This window comes from Oryzias latipes, chromosome 7 (genome assembly GCF_053564925.1).
Source record: "Oryzias latipes strain Hd-rR chromosome 7, Olatipes_Hd-rR_3.1".
Lineage (NCBI taxonomy): Eukaryota > Metazoa > Chordata > Actinopteri > Beloniformes > Adrianichthyidae > Oryzias > Oryzias latipes.
The window spans coordinates 22,040,473-22,061,487 of record NC_136243.1 but is presented as its reverse complement, the minus strand read 5'-3'; the positions used below and the strand labels follow the sequence as shown (position 1 = coordinate 22,061,487).

The following is a 21,015-nucleotide window of genomic DNA, read 5'->3' as shown; positions in this document are numbered from 1 at the left end:
GGCAGCCGGAACCCCCCCGATGCCACACGGGAGCAGGCAGGGAACAACCGCCCCCCGGGCAACCAAATCCGCCACCCAGGCCAGGGCTCTTTGAGCCTCTGTCAGCTTATTCACATCCTTCCGAGTTGCCTTGATTTTGGCCTCTAACCGTTGCTTCCATGGTGGGTATTGTTTTCTTCCATGGTTGCTCTTATAGCCAAGCATCTCAAGGATCACTGCTGCTGAAATGTAAACCAGTTCATTGGTTTCTGTCACTGTTGTGGTAGGAATTGCCCTCAATGCTTCATTCAGTTTCCAGAAGACTTTCAGGCGGTACATCACCTAACCGTTGTAGCTGGTGTCGAGGTTGCCTAGTGGTCATTCTAGACATGATCTTGTCTTTCAGGTCAGTTGCTGCCTCCCTCAGCAAATCTGTAGCTGTTGGGGCTGTGTACCCAAGCTCAGAGTGGGAATGTGGTATAGCGTCCTCTCTGACCTGCTGTTCTGGCTCTCCCTTGGTATTGTATTGAATCGCTTCAATCTCAAGTTGTGATAGGAGTTGCCGTTTGTGGATGTTAGAGCATTGGGCGACCAGTTGTTTGGCAGTTAGCCTTAATTGTGGGTTTTCGAAAAATCCATTCATTCCACATTCTCTGCATGTAACCCTTCTGGGTGGGATTACTTGAGTAGTAGCATTCTAACAGAACCTTGTTCTCACATCTAGTAAATTTCCGTCTTTCCATATTTATATATTTATAGATAGATAGATAGATAGATAGATAGATAGATAGATAGATAGATAGATAGATAGATAGATAGATAGATAGATAGATAGATAGATAGATAGATAGATAGATAGATAGATAGATAGATAGATAGATAGATAGATAGATAGATAGATAGATAGATAGATAGATAGATAGATAGATAGATAGATAGATAGATAGATAGATAGATAGATAGATAGATAGATAGATAGATAGATAGATAGATAGATAGATTTATATACAAAAAAATATATGTGCAGAAAAGGCCATGTTGATCAAGTCGTGTCATAGTGAAAAAGTGAGATAAACCTTGATGTAGATTTATTTCAAATGATTTGTGCTCAGAGGGTGGCCAACTGAACAGGTACAATGAGGGCAATTTACTATATATAAGCTAACATAGACTGATTTTTTGACATACAACTTGCAGGCTGTTAAATTCTTTCCTCTTTTAACAGGACTCCAAAATATACTTTGACAAGAACTGTGACTCAGTCAATAAAATAACAGCAGCTGTTTAAAAAAAATACTTTAGTGTCCATGAATTTCATTGGTTGCTTCACTAACTTTTCGATATATAACATTGTAGATTCATTTTCAAAAACAGTTTCAGCTAAATACATTGATATATTTTTGTCAAAATAACCATTACCAGTGGTGTGCATATGTTTGACACCATTCTAAAATGTTGTCATAATTGTTTTTTTTTTACTTTATTATTGTTTTTTGCCCCCTGGTTTATGGAATAAATAAGGTTCAAAAATGATCTTTGCAGCACAATAGGATGTCACATCCAAGATAAGATTGAAATCTCAGTTAAAAACATTGTTTAACCCACATTTAGCTAAATGAAATTATTGCACTAAAAAACGGTGTTGATGCAGTGAACAAAAAATGAGATTCAATCAGAAACATAATAATTCATTCCAGTTATTACCAGAACTGAGGCATACTTAAACAGAACTGCATGAAAGAAAACAGGCGGGTAGAATATCCTGAATAAATGACAATAAACTGGAACTTGAGCTTGAAGAATTATTTCCACTCCATCAATCATGTTTCCTTTGGTCAATATTTTATAATATATAAAAGGCATAGTTGAAATATTAAACCAAACAATTTTAGAGCATGACTATGTCATAATTCCTCTGCACTTCCAATTCTAAAGCCTTTAAAAGCTGCTCTTTTAATGCACTATTTCCAAAATAATTTGAGGTTGTACCTGGTAATATTCAAAGACATCCCTCCTTAGAAAAAGATTGAACTCTTTTTTTGTTTGTTTGTTTTTACTTAGACACTCTGTCACAGGTTAGTAAGCCAGAATGCATTCAAGTATCCCTACACTAGGAATATAAAAAAACAGAAAACTGACAAAGATAAAATCACATATCCGCCAGTGTTATGTGAAAAAATACACACAATAGTAAAGAAATATGTTTGACTAAACTTGGTTCATTTTTTTTCATTAGGTTTAGGATGAAGGAAATGGAAAATTGTCCCAACATCTATGCATGAAGAGAGTTACAAGAAGAGGAGAAATAACTTTCAGTGGGATTGCATGTATAGAAAAGAAAAGCAAAAGAGAGGAAAAAACATTTAAAAAAAACTGCTGAGAAGAAGATCAGTTTATCTTAAGCCTAAATATCTAAAGACCTCAACTTGTTGAAAAAATGGAAAGGTGTCCAAAAAAACAAACAAAAAGGCATTCAAACCTGTGATAACGAGTGGGGGTGTCCGTCTACCAGAACATCTTTCCTCATCTCACATGGAACCATCTGCTTTTGGATATTTGGAGACTTGATTTGCCTTCGGACAGAAACAAATAAAACAAAAAAGTAAAAAACAAGTTGCTTGAAATGTTTAAAACAAATAAAATAAAATAAAGTATGGAGAATTTAGAATTAACTGGCATCATATGTATTTCAATAGTATTTCATACATTGTAGCATGAAATGAAATGAAAGAACACTTAGTTTATTTTTTTTAGGCTTATCAGGCAAACGTGCAACATGAAGAACATTTTGGAAAACCAAATAAACTAAACAAAATGGTACATTAGGCATGCCGCATGAAATATTGCACAGGGCCTTGCCATTTCAGATTTCATATCCTCCCCTATAGGGGGCAGTAGCTGCACAAATGCATTTGAATGTCCATAAGTCATAGAATAAGAACAAATGGCACTAAAACAAGCAATTGATCATCAACTCAGTCCTTATAAGTGGAATTAAATTCAAATATATGTATTTTTTAGAGTTTAATTATTAACTAAGGTGCTTCACATTTTAATTTTGATTGCCTTCCCTCCCAAGAAAAGCAAAGCAAAAACTAAACTAGGGACATATTGTTGTTGTTGACAGCTTTTTTGTTTTCGTTTTTTTATAGCATATTTCCTGAATTAAAAGAAACACGCTTTAACGTAAATATATGTAATGATTTTATGAATGACTTTGTTTGCGGACCTGTCTGTCCTGCTTTTATCTAGAGACAGCTGCTGTAAGAACCAGCAGACCCCCCATGACCCTTATAGAGAGGAGGGGGGTATATAGAAAATGGGTGGATAGAAAGACAGAGGTCTGCTTGTGCAACCACCACATGCAGTTCTGCAACTAAAATGCTTGAACTTAAGAGAACATTATTTTGCTTCAGTGTTCTCTTTAATTTATTTTCATCAACTGTTTGAATAGCAGAGCCAACGTGCAGTAAATCAGACAGAACACAAAGCCTTAGTGTGCGTCTGCTCTCAGAAACACAGTGCAATGGGACAAGACAAGACTTGACAGGTGAAGGTGAAACACCGGAGTGTAAATCTTTCAACAGAAAAACACAGAAACATAAGCCAAATAGAGATGCAAGCTTGCTCATGCACACAAGGACCCACATCTGAGCTCACATTCTCAAAAACTGTGCTGGCCCACAGTTGGATAACACACACTCATGAAGGCACAAGTCGTTAAAGAATAAATAAACACTTTACACGGTGACAGAAATGCGCACACGGATTGGTAATAAATCTGCTGTCAACACTGTCTATTGCACAGGTGCTTATTACAGAACTGAACTGTGTATTAACAAACTGATTTTATTTGTGTGCCTTTAAGTTTATACTAAGACCTGTTCTTTCTCATTTACTCAATTTACTGCATACAGATGCACACACTTGTGCACAAATAAACAGTCGTGTAGAAAAAAAAAGTACATTCTTTGAATCTCTCAAGAATACGCTCATCAACTGCAACAATTAAATAAACAAAGCCAAAGACGAAAAGACGCATTACTTGCACTAAAACAGAGCTTATTCGGTCTAAAATAAAGTGCATCCTCAGATTTCAAAATAACAGTTAACAACAGTCTCTAAAAAATGACACAAGTGCTAAACACCTTAACTTGAAAGCATTTTATTTGTGGTTTAAGTTAGTCAATAGAAGTTTGTTGACTTCTAAACTGGAGATTAAAGTTGTGTCTGAATTCCATTACCACTTAATACTTAGTGCACTAATCAACAAATCCAAATCTTGAATTGTCTTGAATCCAAATCTACAATTCCAAAATCCAGTGCCCTAGAAATTTCTCAGAAGTCTCTGCGAAAAACCAGTCTACATCAATGTTCACGAGATTGGCGAATAGAGAACACAATGTATTGAGTTTAAAATGATTTTTTAATGAGAAAAAAGTACATACATTTATTCTTACTAAACCATCCCAGCTTTCATCTTCTGAACTCAGTGGATTCATAAATAGTCTTTGTGAAATGTTCACGTTTATTAGGTTTTTATTTCCGGAAATTGGCTACATCATATTTGCTGTTTAAGAGAAAAAAGAAAAAAGTAGTAAGCACTATATAGTCCTGCACCTTATAATTTTTTAGTTGTTAAGGATTATGGATGGAAATCAGACACAGTTTAAGAAATCAAATGTTGGCTCAATATGCTCTAAGGATTGACTCAAGATACAAAAGCTGACAAAAACATCAAGTGAATTTTTGGTGCAGCGGTATAACTACAAAGTGCATTTGAAAAATAACTTCTAATTTTCTCTTTCAATTCAGTTTATTTTCATACTTTGAATCTAAATCCCTTGCTTTTGGTTTTTCTTAAATGCAAGAAGAAATTAGTTGTTTTTTTGCAGGGATTGAGGATTTACCTTGTAAAAAAATGTAAGTGCCTGGAAGAATTCATAAAAATGTGTGACTTTAGATCTGTAAAACCTTGTGGCGTTCAAAAACAATTTTTTAAAAAGTTTTCACAGAATTAAGAAGAGTAAAATTAACTTAGGGGACATCCTCCCCACATGTTCTAAAGAAAATTCCTAATTCTTGCACTTTAACCCTTGTGCTATCTTAGATGACCCCATCCTTGCACTGACATGTTCTTCCTACCTTGACAAAGGTGGATAAAGGTGAAAAGATTTCATGTAATCCATGGACACCAGTGAAGATCACAAATCATTGAAGAAAAAAGGTTCAGAGCACTGTCTAGTGGGTCTAGATGACCCAACTCCCAATGGTAAAGTGCGTAGGATAGCACAAGGGTTAAAGTGTAACTAAGAACAAATAAAACAAACACTAACTGTTAACAATCCTAACATAACTTGAAAAAGGCCTGTATCTACAATTGTTTTTTTTTTACCCTCATCCATTGAGTTAGATTACTAGCTCAACAAATGAGCGCCAATGTACAAATCCTACAGAGAAGCTGACACTGACAAACTAGGTAGGGCACAGGAAAATCAACAACCCTGAATGTAAGCCACTGCTAAAACTCACCACATTTTAATTCTACATCCAACTTGCGTATTTACATTAAAAAAAAACTACAAGCTGCCCCGACATGTGGACAAACATTTGTTGGCAGAGTCCTCAAGATCGTGATGGTGTATTTTAGCTCCTGTGAGTAGTGGCAGTGCTCAGTGAAATGCAGCTAACGAGACGGTAAATTCACCTTGACTAAAAAACTTTTAATGTATAGCCTTCATATAAGTAGTCAACAATTCTAACAAAATGAAAAATTCCCACACTCAGGGACAGAATGAATAATCTGCATCATGGACTCACTTCTTTGAAGTCTGTGTTTTCCGAGCTCAGAGGCATTTCCATGGTGAACAAACCTGACATGAGGGCATATCAGTTATCACAAACATTGCTGCTACTGGCACAGGTGTATAAACCAACAGGCACGCTGGTCCCATTTGATAACTGATACACCCCTATCCAGCCATCGGTGCAAAATGAAGTTAAGTGTTTTGACCGACACAAAGGCAAATAGGGGTTTTCAGAGTGGGAATGAGAAGCAATCTGGCTGTGGTATGTGTGAGAGGAAAAATGCAAGAACCTGTAGCTTGTTAGTTATGGAAATAAGTCAATTCTTTTGGGGAAATCCTGTTTTATTGCAATTGCTCTTTGGAGAAGGATGAAGTGAGAGCAAGAGAGCAGCACATAGCCAGTTTCTTAAACTCAACCTAATAAGTAATTTTTCACATTTCCATTTTCTTTTTCCACCTGGAGCGCTTCATGCCGTCACTTTCCAATATAAGCAGATCCCTTTCATTACTGGCTGTCAAAACAGAAATCTGTTTTTCTTCATTTCTACGTATATGCTTAAGTACTTTTTTTTTTTAAATCTATCTCTGTAATTTTTGCATTTATTGTCTTTTTCATTTTTGCTTCAAAAATGATTTTATCCTGTGTCTTTGAGAAATGCAGAAAAAAGCAAGAGAATGATTTCAGGAAAGACCTGGGATTGCTAACAGGCAGGAAGCTGTGGTTGCAATGGGACTCGACCAAATCAGAATGTGGGAAACTGTGAACTTTAAATGGGGTCTAATTTCAAAGCAGAGCTTTTCAGCTGACTTTTTCATTTGTAAATGAAGATTAAACAAAGGAACAGCCTTTAATATAATCCACATTTGTATACCCTTCTTCATATCTCTGTCTCTTCCTTAGCTCTTCTAATGAACATTTGGGTGGAACTTAATCCTAAGATTTTAGGCAGGCAGGGACACATTAGGGCTGATATTACTGCTCAGAGTTTCAGAACAAACTAAAGCAGATATCATCTGGAGAAAATGCTAATATGTTTTATCTCTACAGAAAGAGAATGAAGTAAAAGAGAAGTTAATAAAGGTGGGCTGGCAGTATAGTTTAAGCAGGATCAAACTTGGCTACTTTTCCTTTTTCCCATAAGTACTAAAATGTCAAAAAAATGCCACTTTTTCCTAATTCTTGTTTTTTCATTTTAATTGTAATATATGTTCAAAGACAAAAGCATTTTTTTTATTTAAAAAAATCTGGGGTAGATGACGTACATTGATTGTATACGAGAACTGGAGCAAGTGAGTGTGATGTCACACATAGAAAATGACTTACTTCCAGTTCCAACAAAAAATTAAGTATATTCAGTCGCCATTTTTTCATGATAATGCCGCCGTCATGTTGGAACCAGAAATCATCAATAAGCAGTGATGGGTCAGAGTCGGTCCGAGTCTATATTCTTATGGCAGCCGCTTACTCCAATTAGGAGTGAGCTTGTAAGAAGACCACACACCATTATTAAGGCATCAAATTGGCCAGATAATAACTCTAATAACTTGTGCTATACCAAAAATATTATGAAAAAAATTAGGATTAGCAAGAACGTGTTGACAAGGAGGTGGCAGAGCAAGAATGGTTATTCTGACAAATAGAATGATGTTTATTTCTCAGTAGTAGTTAATGGGATTTCGGCTATTTGGGACTGTTGGGTACTTCCTATCTGAATGCCAAAGGGGAGGGCTCACTCAGTCCAGCTCTCTTATACTGTATGATCACATATTGACTGTGTGTTGAAAACCTATTTTTACCGTCAAATGTCACATCTATGAGGATCTTAGACTAAATGTTTACAGTTCATTTGGGAATTAAACTGTCATTTATTTTTCTTGAACATATAGTTTTTTTAAAAATTGTACTGAATCCATTACACTGCTGTTTTGTAAAAAACATGTCTGCATTTTGCAAGCCTTGCGAGTCTTTCACAGCCATGTACCACTGACTTTTTCCTCTAAAGTAACCTTTTCCATGTCCCCTACCAATCCATATATGCCTCAGTCTCAACCCAACACACACACAAACACATTCATACTGTACGTCCACATATAGGCCATCCAAATCCTCGCCTGCACCTCCCTTTTCCTGATTTCCTCCCTTACATACCAGAGCGCTTACCTCGTGAGTGTGGTAGGGTGAGACTGGGAGACTGATTTATTTGTCAAAGTTCAGTCCCTTAACCGCATTGTGGGGGCTAAATTCTAAAAAGCATAGAACTGTAAAAGCAATAAGGAGACTATACAAAACAATCCCACTGCTTAATAATAAATACTGAGAGGGAAAGAATGAAAGAAAAAAGAAACAGCTTTATAGGACCATTCAAGAAAAAAAAATACAGTATCCTTTTCATTTGGTGTTAGCACAACCTTTGCCACCATTTAATTAAACTCCCTAATATGTCACTCATTTAAAAAAAATGCTCCATTAGATTTGAGAGCTTGGACTAATAATTCTGTCAGTGTATTTGTTTTAGTGTGAGCAACTTAGACACATAGTGATGCATCGTAAACTGTTGCCTATAGGTTTAACAAATTGGCCAACAGGAAATTTACAAGATTAAATGCAGACCATTACCTGCATAAAAACATGACCGATGAGCTGCACTTCAACACTGGAATATACCAAATTTAAGCTGCGTGTCTCCTCTTTACCAAACTGCATTTATTACAGTCACCTGCTCACTGCATTTATCTATGACTCATCAAGTCGGTGAAAAAGTGTGTGTTTGCTCAACTGTTTTTCACACTTCTCAGATCATGATTGAGAGGTCATCTGAAAGCATTTCAAAGCAAACACCATGGGTAAAACAACATTCCTCTTCTGCCCAGAAACACTACATCTTGTATGCTCTGACGCAAATGTCCCATCAACACTCACCCAAGCCCACACGGTTCACGCATGCTTTCAAATAAAATATATGCACGTCCCCTCACATGCAACTCTTGCATTGATGTTTAAAGTTAAATCCAAAACATTACCCTAGACATATTTTTATTGTATGACAACCCAACATAAATCTGTTATTAGGAATTTTTGGAAAAGCGTGTGATTACAATAGATGGATAGATAGATAGATAAAATAGACTCCTCTGATAACCTGCAGCTGACCTCCATGTGGCCTTTGACCTGTGTGTGTTGTGGAAAAGGGAAGGGTTGAGCTGAAAGAAGAGACTGTTTGACACTAATGAGACAGCCGCCGCAGAAAAGATGAACGAGCTGAGGGGAAAAGCAAGTCTTCCAACAATCCCAAACACTCTTCATCTGAGGATGGCTGTGCAAAGAAAAACGAATACGCGGCAAGAGATGGCTGTGTGAACAACACAAAAAGGTAAGAGGAAACAGAAACTAGAAACATCGCACTAGCACTGTACTCCTTTTCCGCTCGATGCGTCTGACATCGAGTCAGTATTTAGATCTTTTAGTGCCAGAACAGTCTGTAAAAAAGAGAAATAAATGGTCCAGGATATTACTGAGTCCAACACATGCAGCTAATTCAAATGACTTTCTCAGAGCTATGGTTTGTTAAATACCCGGACGAGCGTAACGTTTATTACCTGCAAAAGCTTCAATTCATTTTCTCCAATTGAACAAGAATAAACAAAAATAATAATAATTTCTCTGTCTCGCGGGCACATGCACAAAAACACACATATCTGATGAAGATGTACGTACACGCACACACATACACACAGTGCCTCTATCTTGGCATTAAACAACCACTTATTTGGGGTATATGTACACACCATGCCAATCCATAAATCAAATGATAATTGAGTAGCACACTGCCAGTAATAAACAGAGTAGTATAAACAACTAGTGTCTGGGCCAGATCCACCACCTCCCACCGGCATGCCGCTGGCTGTCTGCCGCCCGGCAAACTCAAAAACACACACACATGAGAAAAGAAAAAAAAATCATGCGCTGACTGCATCTTAAGATATTTAAAGAAAAATAAACATTGAATTTGTTAAGTTCACAGACACAGAGGTAAGTTCCCCAAAACATGGAGCGATAGTGGGGGGGTAAAAAACAAGCACACACATGACATCACCACCGATAGTAGAAAAATGTGAAATCCACACAAAGAGAAGCCATATGTATCCTAAGTTATAAATCAGAAAACACAGAAAGGCTTTGATTGTGTTTCTGCTTTTTTTAAGGCTACGAGTTTTTGCCTTGAATGAACTTTGCTTTCACCATACAAATGGGATGGTCAGATCTGATGCTTTGGAACAAATTTGGGTGCAAATCAAGGCAACTCCAACGATACGTGCATGGATGGAATGAGCAGACACAGTGATGAAGGTTAGGTTAAAAAAAAAACATGTTAAATATTTACTTACCCAGGTCTGGAGACACACAACAACAAATTAGGAGACAGAATAAACCAAATCATTAAAACACATAGAGATACTTCAATGCACCTTTCTAGACAGTTATTACGAAACCCAAACATTGTGTCTAAGTGGAAGTGGTTTTAAGTTGCAGGAGGGGAGGATCTAGACAGTTTATATCACATGGATTACTCCTTTATAAATAGAGAACTTAGGAACGAAGTGAGACATACAAAGATGCAGTCACTTGAAAAGATGCTGTTCTCTGAGGACATCCAGATGCTGTCTTGTAATGGACTTGAACGTCACTAAATTCTTGACCCTCACCTCTCGAGATCAGCAATTTTCTTCTCCTTAGATGATTTCTCAGTTTCAGCATCCCTGAGAGCTCCCATTAGCCTCTCAACCTCAGCTTGGGACTTTGAAGACTCTTCTCTGTAGCGGGCCACCTCCTGCTCTAGAAGCCTCAAACGGTCGGCGATGTCAGGACCAATCCTGACTGCGTCCTCCATGTTTTGGGTCTTGTGAATGCAAGGGAGGGTAAGTGCAAATACAAAGACAGTAACATGGAAAGTAAATTAAAATCAATTTTTTCACATTTTATGTAGAAATTTCAATGTTGTGCTTTAACTGGTCCCTACAGGCCACTATTTGACAAAAGGAACACACTTAAAAGACTCTAGAGCAGGGGTCGGCAACCTTTACCACTCAAAGAGCCATTTGGATCAGTTTCCCACAGAAATTAAAACACAGGGAGCCGCAACACCATTGACAGGCAGGTGGCATACTGAGAAGACAGAACATTGTGCTTGCACTATTCGAGCAAAGCACGCAAGAAGGGCGAAGAAGAAGAAGTGGTTGGGTTGCAGCACCGAGTGTTGCTTGGGCAGTATACTGACATTTTATATAAACCGGTGACAGTTGATGTGGATCGCTGCCATCCGGAGACATTTAGACCTAGTCCAATCAGAGCTGCGGCCTGATTCCTGATTCCGTACCGACTGCCTCTGTCTACATCAGGGGTGTCAAACTCATTTTAACCGAGGGCCACATCAGATAGTGGCTGCATCTGGTGGTAGGCGGGCGCCTGTGTTTGGCAGCGGAGCCGCCACCAGTGTCTGAATGTGTGAGTGAATGTGTATGTGACTGGGTGAATGGGTCTGTGACTGTAAAGCGCTTTGTCCTTGTAGGAAGAAAGGCGCTATATAAGTATACGCAATTTACCATTTACCATCCTCAAAGGGCCAGACATAACTTATACATGTAACTAAATGTAATGAAAAATAAATGTAAATACTCCTTAATGTCAAATAACTCATTGTTTATATATTATAACTTTTTAAAGTGACAATTACAGTTGCATATGTTTGCTTGTTACTTTAGCATAAATCCTTTTACATTTGATTCTGTCAGGCTAGGTTACATGGACAGTGTTTAAGTCCTAATGTTTAGTTGCCTAATCCGATATTTCAAGTCCAATTCCCCCTAGATATCAATAAATACACAACACTTTTTATTTTGAAGAAATTAAAAACTTTTATGCTCTCGCGGGTAGAGCTGTGACGTGTCGGATTTTTTATCACCGCAGCCCCCCCCCCCCCCCCCCCCCCCAAAAAAAAAAAAAAAAAAACACAAAATCCCCCGGCGGCCGCATCAGAAATAAATACAATTACAATGCAGTATTCTTTATTAACAAATAACAGTAACAACTAACTACTACCTATCTAACTAATGAACTAACTATATAGGTGTTGTAGATTGACTGCGACTGTGTGAGCGCGCTGCGTCGTGTGTAGGACTGGGAGGAGGGAGCGCGCACACGTGTGTTGCGGGTGCGTGTTGATTATTCTGCAGCGGGCCGCTCTCTAGCTGCACGCGAAGTTTCACCTGTGCTCTCTGGTACAGACATTGTCTCAGAATATTATTAATTGCCCAGTAATAAACAGACTGCAGACACTTTGTCACCTTTCTGGTAGCCATGAGCCTGATACCCATGAAGAACGCGGGGCAGGAGGCTCCGCCTTTGTTTATACAGACACGTAACGTTGCACAAAATAGTTCCCAAACAAAACATGTAGTGATATTCATCGAAATCTAACAGTGCGCGTTCATGTTTGGTGTTACAGAGTGACTGAGAACAGTAATAAACACCCCCAACACAAAATCCTCCGGCGGGCGGCCGTGTTGTGAACTTAAGAACGCACGCAGCTTGTAACGGAAATGAATACAAATGGAAATTAATAATTAGAACGCAGTAAATTTGTTGTATTTCTTCACGAGACTGAAACTTCTGTTGTAGAATGAGGATGTGTGCTTCTGAAAGCGCGCGCCTATGAGGGGCCGTATAAGACATTATTTATTCTGAACCATTCACATTCATACATTCTTGCTCTCACAGTCATATATACTCTCTTTCGCATACATATATTCTCACTTGCACATCCATATATTCTCTCTCTCGCATGCATATATATTCTCTTACGCATTCATATATTCTCACTTGCACATCCATATATTCTCTCTCTCGCATGCATATATATTACTTTACACATACATACATTCTCACTCTCATTGTCACTCTTAAAAAAGAATGTATGTATGTGAAAGACAAGTATATATGAACGTGTGAGGAAGAGTTTATATGTGTGTGTGAGAGAGGAGTATGCATGAAACGGAAGTTACTTTGCATGAAAAGGAAGGCACTTTGAATGAAAAGGAAGGCACTTTGAATGAAACGGAAGGCAGATGATTTCCTGTGCTCTGATTGGACGAGAGGCCGCCACCTCCCATTTTGAACACACTCTAAACCCTATCACTTGTACTGACTCATTACTATTAAGGTTACACAACTTAAATGTCATTTTGTAGTTGATTCAACTATAAAGTATTAAGCTCTATCAAGATTTTTTCAAATTTAACTTAACAGTGCAAAATATTTTAAAGCTTATTTGTATCTGGCACTCAAAAATTTTAAGATCCGTGAAGTAGCGTTATGACGTCATCACGTACTGGTGGGAGGGTCTTTCGTTTTCTCTACGTTAGCTCAGGTGGCCATGTTGGATTTGCCGAATGCGAGTATGCGACGTTTGAAATTGAAAGTCGAGCATTTTATTATTCTGCAAAGCGTTGCGATTTCGTCCCGCTTCAAGACGCCCCAACCTCGGGTTTTTTTTTCATCCGCCTCATCGCTGATGGTGCCGTCTTGTCTTCAGCCCTGATTTAATTTGGTAAGTATCGTTCATGGTTTATGAATGAATGCTTTAAAAATGCTCTTATACTACCGTAAATGTGGTTTACTGTTGTTAACATATGTGTGTTATGATTGTTTTAGAGATTAATGTGGAAATGTATACATGATTAGTTTGTCATAGCAGACGTATGGCGAGCCAAACCCAAAATGCATTTCTGCCCGTAAGTTACGACAGTGATGAGGTTTTTTTTTTTTCAGAGGTAGAAATGATCTGTTATGCTGCAATCACACTAAACATGATCCGCGTGTGAAATTCGCGTTGGAGGCCTCTGTCTGTGGCTAAAGTTTGCTGCTGGACATTTGTCCAAAAATGTCACTCAAAGCCTCTAACGGTTGTGTGGGAGGAGCTACCGCCAACAGTTTTAAGCCTGGTTGCTACATGGAAGCATTGGGTTTTGAATGCAGCTTTAAGCTTTTATAAATCACTGATCTCCGTTATAAAAAAGGTTTTTGTAAAAATAAATTAATCAACGTGCTCGTGTTGTGTTCAGGTACCGAACTACAGAGTGTTCAGTGTTTCACCTCCAGGTAGACGCCAAGGCCAGCCAGGTAACTTGTCTCAGTTATTTGTCTAGAGCTATTTTAAAAAAACAAAAAATGCAATAGGTTGTGTAGTGCAATAAATGTTTTTTGATCAGAATATAATTGAAACATTTTTTAACATTGAAAAATCTCTTTTGGACTTTTTCAGATACTGAACTTCAGAAAGTTCACCAGAAAGTCACCATTTCACCAGAAAAGACCTGTCAGTGGGTGAGTTTTATACTTATTTAATACATTCATCCTGAACTATTACCATTATTAGATTTATACGGCAGCATGGAAACATTTATGCACATTTTAACTAGCCAAAGGTCTAAATAGAGCTGAAATTATTTACAATTTAACTAAACATATTTAGATTGCAGGCTGAAGGTGGCACAATGGAATGGAGGTGCAAGTTGTGTTCTGTTACTTTGGCACTATGCAGTACTACATATAATACTGCAGTACTACATAGCCAATATTCCAAAGTGTTTCCACTGCCATGTATGTGGAGACACTTTGGAATATTGTCATGTCTTTATGACAGTATATTACAATAATAAAATGATGTTGCATTAGCACCATTCCATCATTTGAAACCATGAAAACTCATCTGTCAAGATCTGAAATGGATTTATGTAGAGTAGATGCAGTCAGAGGAAATTGTGCAGTTTTTACATGTTTGTGTAACTTAAAGCTGCCCTTTTCTGAGACTAAGTCCACCAAAACAGACAGGAACTGGCCAGCTTGGTTAGGATTTATGACCTCCAGGTGAATTTCTAATGTGCATAATTCAAAAACGGATAACAAATCATTTGTAAACAGCTGTAAGAAGCCACGGTGTAACTTGCCTTCAAATGACTTTGGGTCTTTGACCTGAAGTGGATCATGACATAAACACTGTATTGTCCTCTTACTAGAAATAGACATCTAGAAAAGGTATCATTTTATTATTTCTTAAAGTTCCTTAAGTAAATATTGGAAGTGTTTGCTCTGCATTTGCTTCAAAGGTAATGGATATTTCTTTTTATTCTTTTAGGACCAGCGTGACGTGAACATGAGACGGGCACTTGTCCTCCTTGCACTTCCTGTTTATCTGCATGAAGATGCCTCCAACTTCTTCAAGACCTGTACAGTAAGTGCACACGACTCCCTGTCAATGGTTTTCACTAATCCTTTAATATTGATTGAGATTTTATTGAGTGACATAATAAATAGGGCAATTGTTTGTAGTTTGTAAACTGAGTGATATTTTTAAATGGTTTTAAAACTGAGACGGAAGATGAAAGGCGAACATCAGGGACTCCTGATTGGAAGGAGTGGAGTTTCGTTTACCTTTTCTGCTCCTGATCCATCATTATTTGAATACAGAAAAATGAAGCTTTAGTCTTAAATTATTTTATAAATGTCCTCCTTCAGAAAAATGCTAAAGAACTTTTTAAAAACACAATTTTAATTGGAGTTGGTCCTTAAAACATCATAGCCAGTTGATTAAAAGCTAACAGAATGTTAGCATGAAAAGATTCCTATTGACAGATGGCAGGAATGTCAGTTTTGGACATTAGTGTGATGAATATCTTTGAGGGTCTGAACTCATCTGTGTTTTTTGTTTTGTATTTTCCAGAATACCAGACCTCACAGACACTGCTGTGGGTATCTTCTCAGTTGTCGTGGTGACGCTCCGGATGCTGCCGTCAGTGGTCCCACAGATCTGGCTGACTAATTTCTTCTAACTCTTCGGGGACATCTATGCTCTGGACCTACAGCACCCCAAAAAACTTGAACTTGCCTTCATATTTATTCAGAATGCTGTCTTGAGCCTTGAGGACAGCAAACCACTGAAAGGACATTTATTGACGCTGAAGAATGTTTCGTTGAGTGAGTCTTCCAGAATGGACTATTTGTTGGTTTAAGTGTTATGTAACTAATGTGTTTTGTTGTGATCATTTGCTTTTTCTGCCGTAAAATACAAAACCAACTCTTTTTGTCAATATGTTGTGTGGCACTCTTATAATGCAGTTTTATTGCACTTATTGTTTCTTCATCCTCTTGATATTTGTGCTTTTTTTTAAAGAGCAATTAAAAAAAGTGTATTAAGCAATCACTATTGTGTGGCCTTCACGTTTGTTGGTTTTTATCAATGTTAGCCTTTAAAATGTAGTGGGGCAGTATCAATATCTCTGTTTAGAATACATTTTAAGCTGAAGAATTTTAAATATTTTCAATGCTACACATTTAATGAGTTAAAGAATTTATAAAGCATTTGAGTGAATTTTACATATTTTATGAGTTGAGTAATATAAAAATATAGTTAGTTAAAGCGTTTTTTAGTTGGAAAATATTAAAAACTTTAAGTAAATAATCTCTCTTTTATAAGTTGAGGAATCTTAATATTTTTTATATGAAATAATACAAATGTAAGCCAACTGACAATATGAATTTTAATAAATGTTAACTTAAAAGTTTTAATAATATAACTTAACTGTTGCGTAATCTGTTACAAAATAATTTTTAAGTTCAGTCAACTCGCTAGGGATTACAGTGCAGACGCTAACATGAACAAGCAAGAAATCCCAAATTAACAGACTTGTGTTGTGGAAAGGTATGTTTTTTAGCTAGCAGTAATAATCAAAGTATCCGTTCTCTGTTTCAAAATGAGATTGCCACAAAACCGTATGTTATCTCATACTGGAACAGCTTTGGATGTAGAATTCAGTGGGAAAAGGTTTGGACCCTGCCACAAAAGTATTTCATCACCAATAAAATCAGAGAAATTTCTTTCAAAATTCTTCACAAATTTTATCCAGTGAAACATTTCTTTACTAAGTTTAAAAAAGATCTGGACATAAACTGTTCATTCTGTCATTCCTCACCAGAAACTGTGCCTCATCTTATTTGGTTTTGCTATTTCACTCAACTATTTTGGAAAGATGTGATACATTTTATAAGAACTCATCTATGTGAAGATTATAGATTATTTTACGAGCATATTATTTTTGGATATTTTACACAAGAAAGACTTAATGCAGAAAAAATATATGTAGTTAATTTACTTATAATTATGGCTAAATACTTTATACACAAGTGTAAATATGCCAACAAAAAAACCGTGTTTTATGTTTTTCAGAAAGAAATGGTTTTGTATGTGAACAGTATTAAATCTTCCACTAACAAAAAAGCTGTCAGAACAGTTGAAACATGGTCTCTCCTGAAACTTTAACAGATTCCTTTGCCTTATTATTTTTGTTTTCTTTTTGCATAACCTGTTTTACATGGTTATCATTATGTTTTTTTGTTCATTCTCATGGCGAACGTGAAGATTGTATTTTGCACACAGTGGAGTTTTGTGTTTGGTATTTTGTATGTGCAAGATATTGTTAATAAAGTTTATTTTTTAAAAAAAACGAACCGGCAAGAAGTAGCCACGGGGGTCCTGCAGCCATCGGAACCTTAACAAATATTTCATCTCCACCTCACCGTTGCCTTTTTTAAGAAATGACAGCTGGTTTTCCCACATTTATATGTAGTTATGGATCGAAAACAAGAGGAATTTGTTTTAATGTAAATGCGTGTTCCAGCGTCTACAGGAAGTGTCGCCCATAATTCACGCAAAGGCTCATGGGGGCTAGGAATAAGGTGGATACGGATTTTCTGTTTCGGTGGCACTTCTATTACCATTATTGGTATTTGAGACATTCCTTTGTGTCTCTAGAGATGCAGACAGATTTGTGACCACTTGAGGTGAAGATAAAATATTTCTTAAGGTTCCGATGGCCTTCTTATTGGTTCGTGTTAGCGTCTGTTCAAAATGGGAGGTGGCGGCCTCTCGTCCAATCAGAGCACGAGAAATCATCTGCCTTCCGTTTCATTCAAAGTGCCTTCCTTTTCATTCAAAGTGCCTTCCTTTTCATGCAAAGTAACTTCCGTTTCATGCATACTCCTCTCTCACACACACATATAAACTCTTCCTCACACGTTCATATATACTTGTCTTTCACATACATACATTCTTTTTTAAGAGTGACAATGAGAGTGAGAATGTATGTATGTGTAAAGTAATATATATGCATGCGAGAGAGAGAATATATGGATGTGCAAGTGAGAATATATGAATGCGTAAGAGAATATATATGCATGCGAGAGAGAGAATATATGGATGTGCAAGTGAGAATATATGTATGCGAAAGAGAGTATATATGACTGTGAGAGCAAGAATGTATGAATGTGAGAGAGAGAATATATGGATGCGTAAGAGAATATATGTATGCGAAAGAGAGTATATATGACTGTGAGAGCAAGAATGTATGAATGTGAATGGTTCAGAATAAATAATGTCTTATACGGCCCCTCATACGCGCCTGTGTGTGTAAGGGAGCCGCGTGCCATGTGCAGCAATGGCAGTGAGAGAGCGCACCTAAGACAGTGACAGGCGCGGTGGGAGAGAAGCAGAGACCAGTATGAATGAAAGAAGGAAAGTCTGAACACAGGACTAGCAGAAAAAGTAAATTATCAGCAAAGATGAACGTGTTTAATGTGTTTATTATAGTTCCAATCTTGCACCATATGCTGAACTTTCAACAAAGAAAACTAAAAAAAAAAAAAAAAAAAGTTCGGTGATGCGGTCATCATCACAGCCCTACTCGCGGGCCACATAAAATGACATGGCGGGCCACATTTGGCCCGCGGGCCTTGAGTCTGACACATGTGGTCTACATTCATAACCACACAATTTATTTTTTTTGTTTAAATGAAGCAGTGGCAGCTAATCTTGAAGATGTTTCCGCCGCCTCCTTCACAATGTGCAGTAAAATTTGTCATATTTTAAAACAAGATTATAGGACTATGCTTGTGTGAAAATGACCTTATACACACAACTCCAGGCCTTGAGGTCAGTGTCTTACATGTTTTCCAACAAACCTGCCAACTAAAATTTCTTTTGGCATAACAATGATTCTTAAAAATAGCTGAATGGTGGTGCTCAAGGCCTTGAATACGACAACCCTGTTCTAAAATCTACATCAATCCAAGATGTAACATATTAGTACTTACAGTTGGACCAATAGCAGGATCGACTTTGACTTGGACCTACAGATTAAAACAAATAGAGATCAGCTGCATGGGGACTTGGTAGGTTTCACACCAGATGCAGCTCCTGGACTGCGATGTTGAACCAGACACTTGATGATTAGTGTCTAGTGAGTCACCAGCAATCTTAAAACTCTTCATCCAGCATTTCATCATGCATTTAATAAAAATGGTAAAAAGTACAACCGCACATTTCAAGGATAGTATGTGGAAAAGTCTGAAGCTCTGGAAATGGGACATGCATTATGAAATAGGTGGTAACATACACAACCCAGCTTCAACACAGCTCATCTGGGACCTGCTCTCACCCTCCCTCCACCCCAGCTCCACTGTTGCTCATGATTGTGGTTTTCTGCTATCATTTGCCTCCTGGGGCCATCCTTCATGTTGAGCTTGCAGTTCAGTCACTTTCATAATAACCTTACTGACTCCCGCTGTTTGGGTTGTGATTTTACGAGACCACCAAACATCTCAATTATTTTTTTTAATTGTTTATTTGTATGTGAAGACATGCATAAGCTTTTATTTTTTTTTTACTCTGAGAAAAATATCCCAGAGGTACTTCCTAACCTGACATTATCTTCATTTTTACTTCTCGTTTTCTTGTTCTTATCTGCATCTCTCTTTGTCTGCTCTGTCCATGAAGATCATTCCACATGTTGAGACAGCTGAGGCCAGTCATTTTAACTTCATCACATAAATCTGCACAAACACCTAAACACACAGCACTTGTGATGTTACAATGACCTACAGTCGTTTATCCAACTCTATTTAAGAATGTCATGTTTTTGCCAAAAACCCAGAGGTTATGTACACACAGAGATTTCATACATTATTTTATATCAGCTTTAAAAGGTGATACTATTATCAAGAACAATTCATCTTGAATTTAAAACGTATCAGTTCATAGTCTGCAAGTCTGTAATTTCATTCCCAGTTGTACAGAAATGCCATGGAAAAGAGCTGTGCAGGTCACCTGTCACTTTTTGTTAGCGTGATAAATGAATCCTTAAAGAATAAACATGGATATGCACACATGCAAAGCAGGCTGTTGTTGTTATTTTGTGGTCATTTTGTGCAAAAGGTTTTAATTATCTTCATTGTTTAATTATTATTTAATGTTTATACTTGTTATAAACAAATGTTATGCAATGCAAAGTTTTCTCTTTTCTGCATCCCACTACCATCACATTTGACCCAAAACAAGAGAAGCGACAGCTAAAGGGACAGCAGATCCAACTGGAAGTTTATTTTGTTATGACAAGTGAATTAAAGGCCAGTTTAGACATGATTACCTGTACAGTGAAATTATTATTATAATGCGTTGAAAGACTTTTCTTGGGTTTATTATTTCACACTTTTAACCCGAACTTTCACCTTTTAAAGACTGTTTACGTTTTTTGTTTAATTAGAAGTCAGGGGTCACTGTCAGTTCCCGCAATGTGAGCAGTATTTCCTTTAAACCTTTAATTAATAAAACTGTAGCCTGTTTACATGTTAGTTTGTATTAGAGGAAAAAAAGAGGATGTGAAGAGTAAAACTGTATTTATATGATTTAAAAAAAGTAATAATTTGAATCCAAAAAAGGTTATAGCGGTGCCTCTATTGATATGAGTCAAAACCCTTTTCAAAAATGTGAAAGTCTAATGTTTAGTTAAAGTTCTTTGGTAACTCTAGCATTAACATTCATTGTTTTATGGGAAGGCAATGAGGTTGACTGCAGTAAATAAATAAATAAAACTAAACAGAAGATAAAAAGCAGAGTGCACATCTTAGCTCAGGAGGTTATCTAAACATCTGGAGATTCAGTGAATGAACCCTTTCATTTATGACAAATACATACCCTGTATGTGCTATAGAGGAAAATAACTCAGTACTGTAAAGCACTAGCAGTAACTTTGTTTATTTTGCAAATTACTGTAATTTACTTCAAATGAGTATTCATAAACTATGTACAGAGACAAATGCTTATGTAACGCACACTCCTATAAC

At 37.1% G+C, this 21,015-nt stretch overlaps 1 protein-coding gene and 1 long non-coding RNA gene across 4 annotated transcripts in view; one reads left to right on the top strand and one right to left on the bottom strand.

Annotated features, from left to right (window-relative positions):
* LOC101160317 (ERC protein 2) overlaps positions 1 to 21,015 on the bottom strand; it is a 179,778-nt gene that overhangs the window by 103,362 nt on the left and 55,401 nt on the right. For all 3 annotated transcript variants that reach the window (XM_078950583.1, XM_078950584.1, XM_078950585.1), the window contains 3 exons: positions 18,988 to 19,023; positions 10,491 to 10,684; positions 2,459 to 2,552 (listed from right to left, as the gene is read on the bottom strand). In XM_078950583.1, coding sequence (XP_078806709.1) covers positions 2,459 to 2,552; positions 10,491 to 10,684; positions 18,988 to 19,023 — 324 coding nt within the window. The remainder of the gene's footprint in view (positions 1 to 2,458; positions 2,553 to 10,490; positions 10,685 to 18,987; positions 19,024 to 21,015) is intronic.
* LOC144994105 (uncharacterized) lies at positions 13,083 to 16,042 on the top strand. Its single transcript, XR_013657508.1, has 5 exons — positions 13,083 to 13,390; positions 13,905 to 13,962; positions 14,105 to 14,166; positions 14,978 to 15,073; positions 15,563 to 16,042. It is a non-coding gene; the product is annotated as an uncharacterized LOC144994105 (long non-coding RNA).